Source organism: Corvus kubaryi, unplaced genomic scaffold, assembly GCF_017639235.1.
Source record: "Corvus kubaryi isolate FWS band 111438036 unplaced genomic scaffold, C.kubaryi_AGA036_p1.0 split2-37374, whole genome shotgun sequence".
NCBI classification, from domain to species: Eukaryota; Metazoa; Chordata; class Aves; order Passeriformes; family Corvidae; genus Corvus; species Corvus kubaryi.
In genome coordinates, this window is record NW_024582082.1 from 7,312,815 (window position 1) to 7,325,395 (window position 12,581).

A 12,581-nucleotide genomic window follows, 5' to 3' on the forward strand; every position below is an offset into this window, starting at 1 on the left:
CCAATTACAATAAATACTATTATCCAGTATATTTTTAGAGAAGGGAACAGAGTTATAATGGGAACCCAAGAGCTTGTTGTCACTGCTGTATGCTTTTTCCCAGTTTGCCTTATGCAACCATCCCACAGGATCTCCACAAACAGGTCTTCCAGCCAATGACCATGACTTCATGTAATAATGCCTGGAAGACACCAGAAAGAGAATATCCCACAATATACCACAGCAACTCAGCTCCTCTGAGGGCTAAACCAGAGTCATCATACTAATAAGCTGACTGCTATATATCCTATTAACACATGCCTCCAGAAAGCCTCCAAGTGTATTAGCACAGAATATCTTTAATCTGAAGAATCAAAGCAATGGAAAAAAGGAAAAGAAAACTTCTATTTGAAAAATACACATAGCAAAAAGATAAGCTTAAAGGACTATTTGTTCTGTATGAAAATACAGAATAAATCTATATCCAGGAATATGAGCTGGAAGCACCTTTGCTCCAGAAAAAGGGAAGAGGAATGTTGCTGGGAGGCCAGCTGCCAGCCTTCCTCAGGTAGCATTTTCCTGTGACCAGGCTGAAAGCCAGGATCAATGTGGCTCAGGATGGAAGGCTGCTGTAAGCAGGGTCTGGACCAGAGACCCAGCAATGCCCTGAACTGCACCCACACTCCAGGCACCCCAGGAATGCACACACTATTCAACACAGCGGGGATGATCTCCTCTCCCAGCAACAGACCTGAGGATTGCACAGGAGATCCTGGCAGATGCGGGAATGTTCCATCTTCCAGCATCACCACAAGCTCTGGGAACATGCTCCACAGCAGCCACAGCTGAAGGCATGCCTGCACAGTCCTTTGCAGGCAGACATGAACCCAGCTGAGCAGAGGCTGAGGGCTGAGTCCTGCCTCTGTTACAGCCAGAGCCAGCTGAAGCATGCTGGTTGCCTGTGGAGGACTTGATGCATTCCCCACATGCACACAAAATGCAGAGTCATCACAGCATCTCAGACAATGGTGAGGTGAGGATGGGAGAACCCCAACCCTTTGATGGAAATCCAGGCCAGGCTCTCTGGCTCCACAGCTCCCTGTGACAGTCTGGTTTTGAGGCAGTGCAGCCAGAGAGGGCAAGAGCTCCAAGACAGGGTGCTCCATGGGAACCTCGCTCAAGCTGTCTGACATCTCTGGAATTCCATGCACGTGGGAGACGGACACTTTTTGGTTTCACAAAGGAATCTAAACATCTAAAAGTGGTGCCTTCACAGCTCTGACCCCATGGGCCCTGGTCAGCCACAAGCTGAGAGCGGTAACTAGGGCTGTATCCAAGAATCCTGTGGTTCTAACTGATACCACCCTCCTCTGAAAGTCTCCCGTCACTCCATTTGAGGATAATTCCCTGTCTGGGCTCCTTCTGCATCCCAATGTCACAAACTGGAGGCGAGCATGGCTGCTTATGCCAGAGAAGAGGCTCTGGAAGGAAAGCGCATGGCTGGGATTGAGCAGGAGCAGCACTTTCAGGATTTTTTTTCTCACTTGAACTGCTCTGGGAGAAGAGATGGACTCTCTTAGCCGTCTGACATTTTTATGATTCACGAATACAAAGGCAAAGCTTCAGGTATAAACCCAGAGCTCATTGCAGCTATGCAGATGCAGGGAAGGGGAGAAACAAGCAGATTCTGCATAAACACAAGGCTGACCTCAACAAAACAAGTACGGGACAGGACAATGTTATTTCCAAAGGCTGCACAAACAGGGCATCTGAAACAAACAGGGCAGCTTCTCCCATCCACAGCCTGAAGTGTGCCCAAAACACATTCTGAATAATCAAAACTAATCCCATAAACACACGCTGACCCTACATAAGCAGGGTGAACCAGCACACCCACGCCCCTGAACATCTCCTTCAGTCCCATCACCTCCCAAATTCCTCCTCTTAATTCCACAACCCAGGAAAAGCCAATTCAGCATCATACCAGTTTCTTCCCCTCCCAAGCTCCAAGCCAAAGGAGCATGGGAAGGAAAGGGGATGAGCATGACTGTTGCTCCTGGAGAGAGAGGAAAACAGCCCAGTGCTGGGGCCCTTGGCTTGCACAGTGGTGCCTTGAGACGACAGGACTGGGGACAGCGGGGGCACTCAGAGACAGGGCTGTGCCTCTCCCCGCAGCTGTAGACAGCACTGGTATTCTGCCACAGAAGATAATATTTAGGGAGCTTTTGGTCTTCCAGCAATGCTGGGGACTGGCTGACAGCTGCCACCACAGCACAGATGACAAGCCCTGACACCATGCCGGCCTCCTGAAAGGGAGTTATTCTTCAGGCTCTCATCTGTTTTGCTGATGCCGAGAGCACACACAGCCTCAGTCTCCACCAGCTCACGTCCTTCCACCCACTGCCTCAGCACTCACTGCAGTTATGAGTGGTTCAGAGCAGCTCTGGAGCTCCCACGCAGAACAACATGTTGCATCTCTGCTACAGGAGGAAGAGACACTCCAGATTTACCAGCAGTGACAGCACCACAGCAGGGAAGAGAAAAAAGAAATTTAAAAAAATCTTATTCTGGGCAACATTTGTACCCAGTCCATAAACTGAAAATAAGTGTTTAACTGCCATGGGCTGAGATTGAGTTAATTGGTTCTGTGGTTGAGGCAGTCAAAGCTGGCTTCCTGTGTGAGGACAGGCAAAATTCCAGGGGAGAAATCTCAGGGCTCGGAGACGCAACCACCAATTTGTCCCCTCCAGTGGAAGGCCATTTTCTGCATCGTTCCTTCCCAAAAAAGCATACGCTATAGATTCAGAAGAGCTGGCCAGCACAGGGAGGGGAAGGGCTGCCCCTGCTGGGTTGGCTTCCTGGTGCCTGCTACCAGCTTGGAGAAAAATCTGTCACTTGTGCTCCACACTGCATGGGGGATCACTTGAGTTTTTCCAGGCGAAAGGTAAAATAACTGAATAGCAAAAACAGACAAGGAGATTTAATCCTGGAACTTCCAAATAGTGCCACCTGCCCGGGCAAAAAAGAGAGCAGAGGGAATGTCTGAATTCAAATCAACCCCATTTTCCACTGGAATTGAGCCATGGAAAGGTTTTCCTTGAGAGTTTGTTTAGAAGAAAATGTGCCTCTGCTTAGGACGTGCAACAATAAGACTTCTGGTCATGGAACACAGAGCTGTTCTCAGCTCACTCCTTAAGCCCATCTTTCACAAACTAAGGCATCACACTGGCCCCTCACAGGAAAGGGTGGGTTTAGGTTGTGCAGTCATTAAGTGAACCCTGAGCTTACAGAAAGCAGCAGCAACATGCGAAGTTTATCACAACACAGGCAGTTATGGAAGGAACAGGCACCATCCAAAGGTTCCTCTCCTCCCACAGAGCTGGCAGCAGGTGACAAGAAGGCAGTGGTGTGTAAGCAGGTAGCACTCATGCACAGCTGCCAAACTCGCCAGATCCTCCCCAAGCTCAGCAACTTGCTGAGACAAAGCAAATCCCATTGTCTATTTCCAGCGAAGAAGCTGCTATTCAGCTTTCCTCTGTATAAAGTGGTGGTTTTTTGGCAAGATCTCCTAAAGGACATTAATTTATAGTAAAGCTGCCAATACCAGCCTAGCTGTTAATCACTTACATGAAGGGAAATCTCAGGACTGCATGTGGACAGCCATCCCCAACCATAGCTCACACACTGCTATGTACATGTGTCCAGTGCTGTCCGCCCTGGGCATCAGTATTCACACATCCCTGTCCATGCAGGCAATGGCAGTGTCCACACAGAACAATCAGCCAAAAGTTAGCTTTTCATGTTAAACTCTTATCCCAGCCCAACCTTGAGGCTGAGGACACCTGGTTCTTCTCACAAGAACTATTCAGTTTGGAGTCCACTGGCTTTGCACCTCCATGTCAGGCCATGGGTTAGTGCAGATAGTTAAGCAACAGCATTTTGTGAGGTCAATGGGTTTTATTTAAAAAGAGAGAAAGCAACAGATTTGGGAAAATAGAAGTCTTACAGTCTTGGTCTCACATCTCATCCCATTTACTCTCCTACGCATTTCCAGTCGCTTCTCTGTCACTTTTTCTCCTTCCAGCTTTTCCAGCTCCTTCACAGCTTCTGCATTTCCTTGCTGCATTTCAAGCAACTTCTGGTGCTTGCACATGGTGGTTGGGCTGTTTTCCACTCAACATCCCAACATCCTTGCTAATAGTGCTAGTGTCTGCTCCAATACAGTCACCACAGGTGCTAATTCACCACTGGCCACCCCAGGCAATGGAGAAGCTCTGAGCTTTAATGACAAAATAAAAGTATTCAATAAATGAACCAAACTTTATCAGTTCTCCTTCCCTCCTGGTGGTGAGCAGCTATGGGTCTCCAGAAGCAATGCCTGCAGCCCAAGACCTGAACACAGCTGTAGTGAGCCACATTCTCAGAGCAGATCAGCAGAAAACTTAAGTCTCCAGGGGCTGAAGCAAATCTCTCTCAACACTACAGCCACAAAAACAGTGTTGAGCACCACTGGTGTGATCCTGCTGCCTCAGAGACAGCTTTCCATGGGCAAACTTCCTTTCATTTGCTTTTGTTGGTCATTTCCAACAGCAGCACTTGAAGGGAACTTTATTGTGCTGGAGACAGAGGCATTCTGGAGGACTGTACAAGGGAAGCGTGCATCTGGGGAGTTTTCAAAACACATTATCCGAACCTAAAGTTTGCCACATTCCAGGATGTCAGTGTCAGCTGGACACTTATAAATAGCTTCACCAATCTGAATAGCATGACCCGTTGTGTATCAAAACCCTACTTCAGAGGTTTTTCCAACATTACTTCCTACTGCAAATACAAACGGCTGGTAAAAATAAGTGAATTTATCATCACCTTTGCTTAGCAATAACAAGCTACTCCCACATGGACTTCATGCTCAGGAAGCTGAAGTACAGTGATATAAAATGGCAACAAGAAACCTGTAAGTGCCCCAGAAAGAACAACTCAGAACACCTGAATCATGAGGTTTCCATGATACTGCTGGAGGAAAACCAGCTGAGACACATGCTAGGGGTAAAGGAAACAGCAGCTGGGACAGACATCTGCCCCACATCAAATGGAAACAAGATGCTGCTCTCCCATTCACCCCTGCCAGATCCATGGTTCCAGGCAAAAGGTAAACTGAGATCATCAGATCACCAGACCTACCGTGCCTGCAGATCCCTATAAAATCATCCCAGCTCCCTGCATAAAGCAAGCAAATTTCTTCCTAATGGAGTTGGGCACTCAAGCCATGCTGGAGCCCAGCCATTTCCCTTTGGTGCCCAAATGAGAGCCAAGCAACTTCAAGAGGTTTTTTTAAAAAGGTTTTGTTTTAAATCAAAGTGACAGAGTACTGATGCAAGTACACCAAGCATTCAAGTACCCACACCAAAGAATGCAAATTAATTTAATTTCCTCCAGAACTAGGCAATATTTTACATTCCTGTAACACCTATGAAAACCTGCACAGGCAACTGCAGGCACACCAAATTAACATTAAAAGTATTTTTATATGATACAAATGCAGAAAAGAATTGCAGTGAGAGAGTCTTGGTGTTTTCACTCTCTGCCACTGTCTTTACCTTAATCTACTCCTCCCAGAGCCTAGAAATATTAGCTTCTTTAAATAAGAGCCCCAACTCAATTTTCCTTTATGCAGGTTTTAAGGAAGTTACAGTCTTGCAAATTCATTCTTGAGCTGGAAACTTTTGGGCGAGGATTCAAAGAAATGAAACAGGGTTTAAGATTCTTGGCAAAAAGTAGCTTACAGGGAAAACAGTAGCAGGGACTTGTTTGTGCTCAAATAGCATGCCTATAATTGAGACAGCAACCACTGCTGTTCCCATTTATTTAGTAATATCACACCAGAGTTTTTTGACTTTGGAGAGCTATGCTATTTAATGCAGTAAAAATGTTTTTAGCTCTGAGAGCGTACAAGACGCAATACCAAGCTATTTAACGAGAACAGCCTTCCAACAACAACAAAAAATTCAAGCTGTAGACAAAGAATAGTTTTGAGCCGACACAGATTTTAGCCAGATTGACTTCCGATAGCAGTTATACAACATGTGAGCTGCAGAGGCGGCGGTGCACAGGTCACGCTCCATATTTGCTGTACAGCATTCCTCATACATAGGCTCAGGGAGCAGCCAGCCTCAAGGGTTTGCTTTACCCGTGTTTGAATCAGCGTGTCTCTCGCTGTATTATATACACACCGCTCAGTTACTGTTGCAGAGTGTTTGGATACCAGTGGTATGTAAACAATTCGCATTTAGGAAGGTCTGACCCCATTTCTTGCCGCCCGTCTTTGCGGGGTGCTGCATGCCTGCAGACACACGGATCCCGGGTACCCTTTGTGACCATCCTGGGCATCCCGGCAGGAGTCCCCGAGCATGGCGGTGCCGGTGCCGGTTCCAGCACCAGAGGGGGCTCCGAGGCCCCGGAGCCCTCCACCCACCGTTTCCTCCGCCCACAGTGCGGGCAGGACCTTCCCGCAAGGACTTTCCTCGCACCCACCACGGGCACCGGCATCGACCTGCTCCCTCCCCAGCTCCCCCCCGCCGCCGCCGGGGTCCCGGAGGGGGCCGGCGGGGCAGAGGCCGCGCATCCCTCCTGGTGTCCTGTCCCCGCCACCCACTGGGTTATTCCCCCGCCTCCGAGTGACAAAGAAACCCCAAGTTGTGTGGTCGAGGGAAAGCGCGTGCGAGAGCGGGGCGGTGCTCACCGAGAAACGCTCCAGGTCGGTGGCGGCCATGACCGGGACTGGCGCGGCTCCGGCGGCGGGAGCGCTACTGTCGCTGCCCGCCGCGGGTGGATGCGGCTGAATGGATCCAATATGGCCACTTCCTGGAAACTCCCTCCGCCCGCCGCAGGCGCCGCCCGCCCGCAGGACCGGGGGAACCGAGGGGACGGGCACCGGCGGGGCGGGACGGGCACCGGCGGGGCGGGACGGGGTGGGGGTCAGCCCTCCCTCGGCCGGCGCGGAGGTCCCGCCATCCGCCGCCCTCAGCGTGGCACCCTCGGCCGCGGAGGGGAGTGGAACCGGGGAACAGCGGTTGGGCTGCCCCGGCGGGCGCCCACCGCCCCTACCGGGGGTTAGCTGTCGTCTGGGGGCTAGCACATCGCACGGGTGGCCCTGGCAGGAGAAGGGGGCTGTGAGCGCCGTACAGCACTGCACGGGGCAGCTGCGAGCCCGAGTGCGGCTGCGGAAGGGCCAGGAGCATCCTCTGCAGGGGTCACAGAGACCCATCTCCCCATCTCGGGAAGGTCTCCAGCGTTCAGCGTGCTGGAAGAACAACACATTCCACAGGGCAGGGGTGCCTCTGCACCGAGGTGCTTCCATAACACGCGGGAGCCACACCAAAGTGGCAGCCACAGTGTGGGTTTGAGCCGGGCCATGAGAGCTCACGGCCATTAACGCTGCCGGTGTTTATGATAGTTTAAAGTATGCAACAGAGGGCTGTCGAGTCTTTCTTCATCGTTCCTTCCCACCAAAGGCACAGAGCTAAGGCTACCGCCAGTCTCTGTAACGCAGACATTGGTATTTCACGAGCTGTTAGCACAGAGCGGTTTCTATTGCTTTCTGGTGCCCTCTGCTGCAGTGCAGCTACCCAGGAACAGCTCACCAGAGCCACGTGTGCTCTCGGTCGTGCTGCTGGGTCACTAGACCAGACCTGCACCGCTAATCTCTCTGTAGCCCTGGTTTTGTCTGAGGCTTTCCCCTCTGTCCCTGCTATGTCCTCACCTTTCCTCCTCATCCTCTCTCTTGGAGCAATCCACTCTTCAGATTTGGAGAGCTGAGTTTGGTCAAAGAGACCAAATACTTCTGCCTACAACGCTCTTTGCAAGGAAGGGACTCATGAGGATCATTTTGAACCCCGCAAGAAGAGAATTCCTCTTACCACTACACACAGGAGTCAAAAAAAAGCAGTGTGAGCACAAAAATGGAGCAGTTACTGTGCATGTTCTGAGGGCCCAGCAGAAATCCCCCAGCAGCTTTGGGGAGTCACAGAGCCCTCTCTCCTTTGCTCTCAGGCAGCATCTGCTCAGCTGAGCTGCTCAAAGCCTGTCCTCAGGGCTGCTTCTCCATCAGTGCACACACCAGCCACGGGGCAGTCACTGAGTCACTGGGTTACAGCAGGTGTCCGTATTTTACATCTCCACATCTTTGATTCTTCCTAAGCCTCCTTGTGTTCCACCTGCGCAGTGCTGCAGGAGCTCTGGGAAGCACTGTGCATCCAGAAGGGCACGGTGCTTATGCTGGAGTAATAATACAGGATATAAACTCAAATGTAGGTAATTGAAGAGAGAGGACAAGGGTTAGAGGGATCAGAGATTAGGAAGAAGGTTGTGTTCTCCCTTTAAGCAATTTCAAGGCATTTTCTGAGATGGTGTAATCCAAATTATTTGCTTTTTGAAATATGATAGATCTAGTGCAGGTCAAAGGAGCTGTTTTTCTCTTTCCTGAGCAGACTGCCTACAACTAAATTAATTCTAATTAATCCATGTATTAGCTGTGGATAAAGGCAGGTTTTTAAAAATGTACTTTTCTAAAAAGGTCATTGCTGAACACCTTCTGTTTTAATTTATTTTCACCAAAAATTACCAAAACCACCCCCAATATTTTTCATGTCACAGTCACAGTTCTTAATGCTGCCAGGGACAGCAAAGCTGTCCTGCTGGTCCCTGCCACCTGAAGGCAAGCCTGAGCAGTGTTATAAGTTTGCTGAACCTTTTATTCATTTACCCCTGTGAGTGAAATGTTCCTGCAGACCAGACATTCACTTTATCACCTTGTTTCTTTGGCTGATTCCCAAAGGTTCTCCAGTTCTCCCTGGCTCCTTCAGCAAAAATGTGGAAGCTAAAATCTGCCATTTTTGGTGTACAGACGCAAGTCAAACAGTTAATACAGAAGCAGAGTTAACTTTCCAGGCTGCTTTTATATATCACAAAGAAGCAAAAATAAGCGGATAAAAAACCCTGAAAGTTCTGGTTTTGTTGGGTTTTGTTGTTGTTTTGTTTCGGGTTTTTTGTTTTGTTTTGGTTTTTTTATTTTATAATCAGCTTTGTGAGTCCTTATTTAAGACAATGTAAAACTCTTGCTTAGCACATGCCTAAACGCCTTAATGCCAGGTACTTTTGGAGAAACAATTGACTTTGATTCATTAAGAGCTCTATTCCCTGACAATAAAGTGCACAATGTAACAAGACAACAACGTTCACGAAAGCTGATTCCCAAACAGCTGCTGCTTTCTGAGAGCTGCAGGTCAGATGCAAAGATTCACAGCACAAAGAAAATTGTGAGACATTGCAACAAATCAAGAGCCAACACTGCTGCCTCCTGGCTCTGAGCTGTGCTGCTCAGACCTCCTGCAGCTGAGGTCCTCGACAGAGGAAGTTTCCAGTAGCGCTGCCACCAGTGTGGGGCAAGATCTCTGTGACAGCAGAGCACTGTATAAAAGCTCACAGTTATTTTTAAACACCTTGTTATTTGAGAAAGCACACTATTTCTAATGCCAATTCAAGAGAAATCCCTGCTGATTTCAAAAGGTTCAGTTGCACAAAAACTGCTTCAAGAGAAGTGACTTGGATTTGGTGACTCCTTTAGCTGCTAATTGTTATGCAAATTATTCCTAATAGCTCCGTAATTAAATGTATATTATAGTGCTGGATGCTCCTGCAAGGACTTTAAATATCGTGGAATATTTGTACCTGCTAAAACCACGGTGAATTTAAGACGAGCTGTGGATTTTTTTACAGGTGAAGACCTGGGGCAGAGAGCACAAAGGACTGGAGAGGCACAAATGTGTCCCTGGAATCTCTTTGTCTTGGGGAAAGCAAGGGAAATGACCCTCTCTGCATGGATGGTGGCATTGCAGCAGCACAGTTCTGATGGTGGGGAGATCAGCAGGAGGTGCTTTACCTCTTCACATTGTGAGCACAGGTATAGGCAATGAAAGTGGAGAGCAGTAAATGCTATCACAGCCCCTTTGATTTGGTAGGCAGACACAGAGAGCAAAAGATCATCCCATCTGCCACATGAGTACAGCAGCAAGACCAAGGCCTTTTGAGGATGGCTCCAACTTTCAGGGCTGAAAAAAATCCTTGATTTTTAAATCCAGGTGGTGCAGATAAACAGATCTCCTTCAGGGTTTTCAACACAGGCCAGAGGAAACAGCTTTTGGATAAATATACATTTCTCACTGTGTGTCCTGGAGATTACTAGAAATCGAGTGGTTTATAGCTACTCTTTCAGCATTAACACCACCAAGCACCTTATTAAATTTTCATTGGAGCTGACAATATATGGAGCTCATAAAGCATTTATACAGAAGTCCTATCTTTTTAACCTGGAAGTCAATAGGAGCTGTAGGTCCATGTCCGTACAGAAACAGACCCCAAATTTCCCTGCTAAAGGGCAGCAGAGGGTAGATTTAGGTGAGGTAAAGAAATTCAGTCAAATTAAATTTACTAAAGAAATAGATTTTATTCCGCAGCTGAAAGATCGGTCACACAGAAAGCCACGATCGGAAAAAAGGTCAGCCCCGAGCCCGGGATCGGTGCTGGGTGAACACAGATCTGACCTCTATCGTGTCAGATCCCCAAGTTCATGAATGTCGCTTAGGCTGGTTCCTTCTTATACAGTTCTTGGGCAGAGTCCGAATTAATTCTATTCTTCTCGCAATTTAGCATATTCATGATGTTTTCTTGTCCCGAAGTTGGACTGCACAAAGCCTTTCCTGGGTCTGATGAATTGTCCATCTTGGATGATGAATGGTCCATCTCTGATTCCTGGAACAGTTATTCTTAGTTCCCGGAATGGGATACTCCTTTAACGACTCCGAGATGTTAATCAGTTTCATCATCGTCCAAATTATCGCCCAGGTGTGGTGTTAATAGCTCCAGATAAGGTCTACCTCCACCCGGAGATAGACTTTTTCGCATACTGATTAGTTCCTGGCCTATTGTCTTCTCTGCTGCTGCCAAGGCTTCCGAAATTTTCTCCGTCCCCGTCCTGGGGTTTGGGCTTAGGCATTTTTATTTGTACAATTAATATATATATTTATGTACACAAGCACTAATTAACAATTTCATTTATAACATAGGTTAGCTACTAGAAGAAAACTCCTCCCTGTGAGGGCAGTGAGGCCCTGGCACAGGCTGTCCAGAGAAGCTGTGGATGCCACATCCCTGGAAGCATTCAAGGCCAGGCTGGATGGGCCCTGAACAACCTGGTCTAGTGGAAAGTTTCCCTGCCCATGGCAGGGAGGCTGGGAGCTTTAAGATCCCTTCCAACCCAAATCATTCCATGAGTCCATGATTCTGTTACCACACTGAACCTCATGCCAGGTTTGCATTATCCTGGTAAAATCCCATCAAGTTTGCAGGTACCATCTGAAAAACAGAAGCTGTTTGAGATGAGTCCTTGCATCAATCTGTGTGAAACAAGCAGTATTTAATAAATACAGACTCTGAGATACACAGAAAACTCTGTTTGAACGGCTGCTGTTAAGAAACGTCTTCTGAACTGGTTACTGAGGTCCTTGAGTTAGAGATGAATCCTTCTCATTTACGAGAAAACGCCTTTTATCTGTAAATAATCAGCCCCCCCCCCCCCACCTCCCCCCAGCTGCCCCTTCACAGACTTTTGCTCAATTGTTTATCTATGGAAGGTTACTGCATTTCTCCATGGAACAAAGGAAGAGCTATTGCTATCCCTGACAATGTGTGGTCTTTGTTTCACATGAAAATATCAACAAGAAAAGTGGGAAATCATGGGCCTTGTTATCCTGTTTATTCAGGGAACGCTGATTTCATTTTGGAGGAAAGTAAGTTTTCCTTGAGATAAGAGTCCCATCTGTAGTCATTAGCAGCTAAGCTTCGCCTTTCTGCAAAGCAGCAGCAGCCTGTCTGACTGGGACTATCCTCCACATTCCCTTTTCTTCCTCTTTTGCTTTCCAGCCTGGCATCTCATCTTCCCTGTGGCTCTGAGACTATCATCCAGGGAAGAGCAAGACCTAGGGTACCATTTCCTTCAGTTTTGGGCAGTAGAAACTTCTTTGCTTTGACTAGATACTGTGCTTGATCTCCCACTTTATTCCTGGTTTTGTGTGGTGTGGATAATTAGTCATATAACCTTTACCTTCCTCCTATGAGGGGGTGGGAAAAGCTCCCAGGTTCACTATGCAGTTTACTTCACTCTAATAATGTGTCTCAGTTTGAAAGACAGGTGTCTGCCAAGGAAGGCAGGAGCCTCCCTTGAAATGGAAACTGTAACCCCCTTCCCTCCGAATTATTATAATTTTTAAATTAAGGGGCTTTCAGGCAAAGGTATGAGGAATAGGAATAACAGTTCTTTACTAATATATATATGTGTGTATATATATATATAACAAGTCAAACAAACAACAATAACTATGGCAGTAACAGCAAACAATTACAAACCCAGTCCCAGCCTTCTCGGCTGTCAGGCCCTTTCCCCTTGGGTGCAGTTCCGCTCGAAGCCAGCAGGGGCGCTGGCGGCTCCCGGTGAGCAGGGCAGGTGCGATGGTTCCCCCGCGGCTGCAGGGGGCGCTCCGGAGCGAGCT

At 48.0% G+C, this 12,581-nt stretch overlaps 1 protein-coding gene across 2 annotated transcripts in view; it reads right to left on the reverse strand.

The window, feature by feature from the left end:
• The window catches only part of SEPTIN8 (septin 8), a 35,551-nt gene extending 28,683 nt beyond the window's left edge, over nucleotides 1–6,868 (reverse strand). For both annotated transcript variants that reach the window (XM_042014463.1, XM_042014464.1), the window contains exon 1: nucleotides 6,719–6,868. In XM_042014463.1, the coding sequence (XP_041870397.1) occupies nucleotides 6,719–6,748 (30 nt within the window). In that variant the 5' untranslated portion in view covers nucleotides 6,749–6,868. The remainder of the gene's footprint in view (nucleotides 1–6,718) is intronic.
• Nucleotides 6,869–12,581: the final 5,713 nt, after the last annotated feature.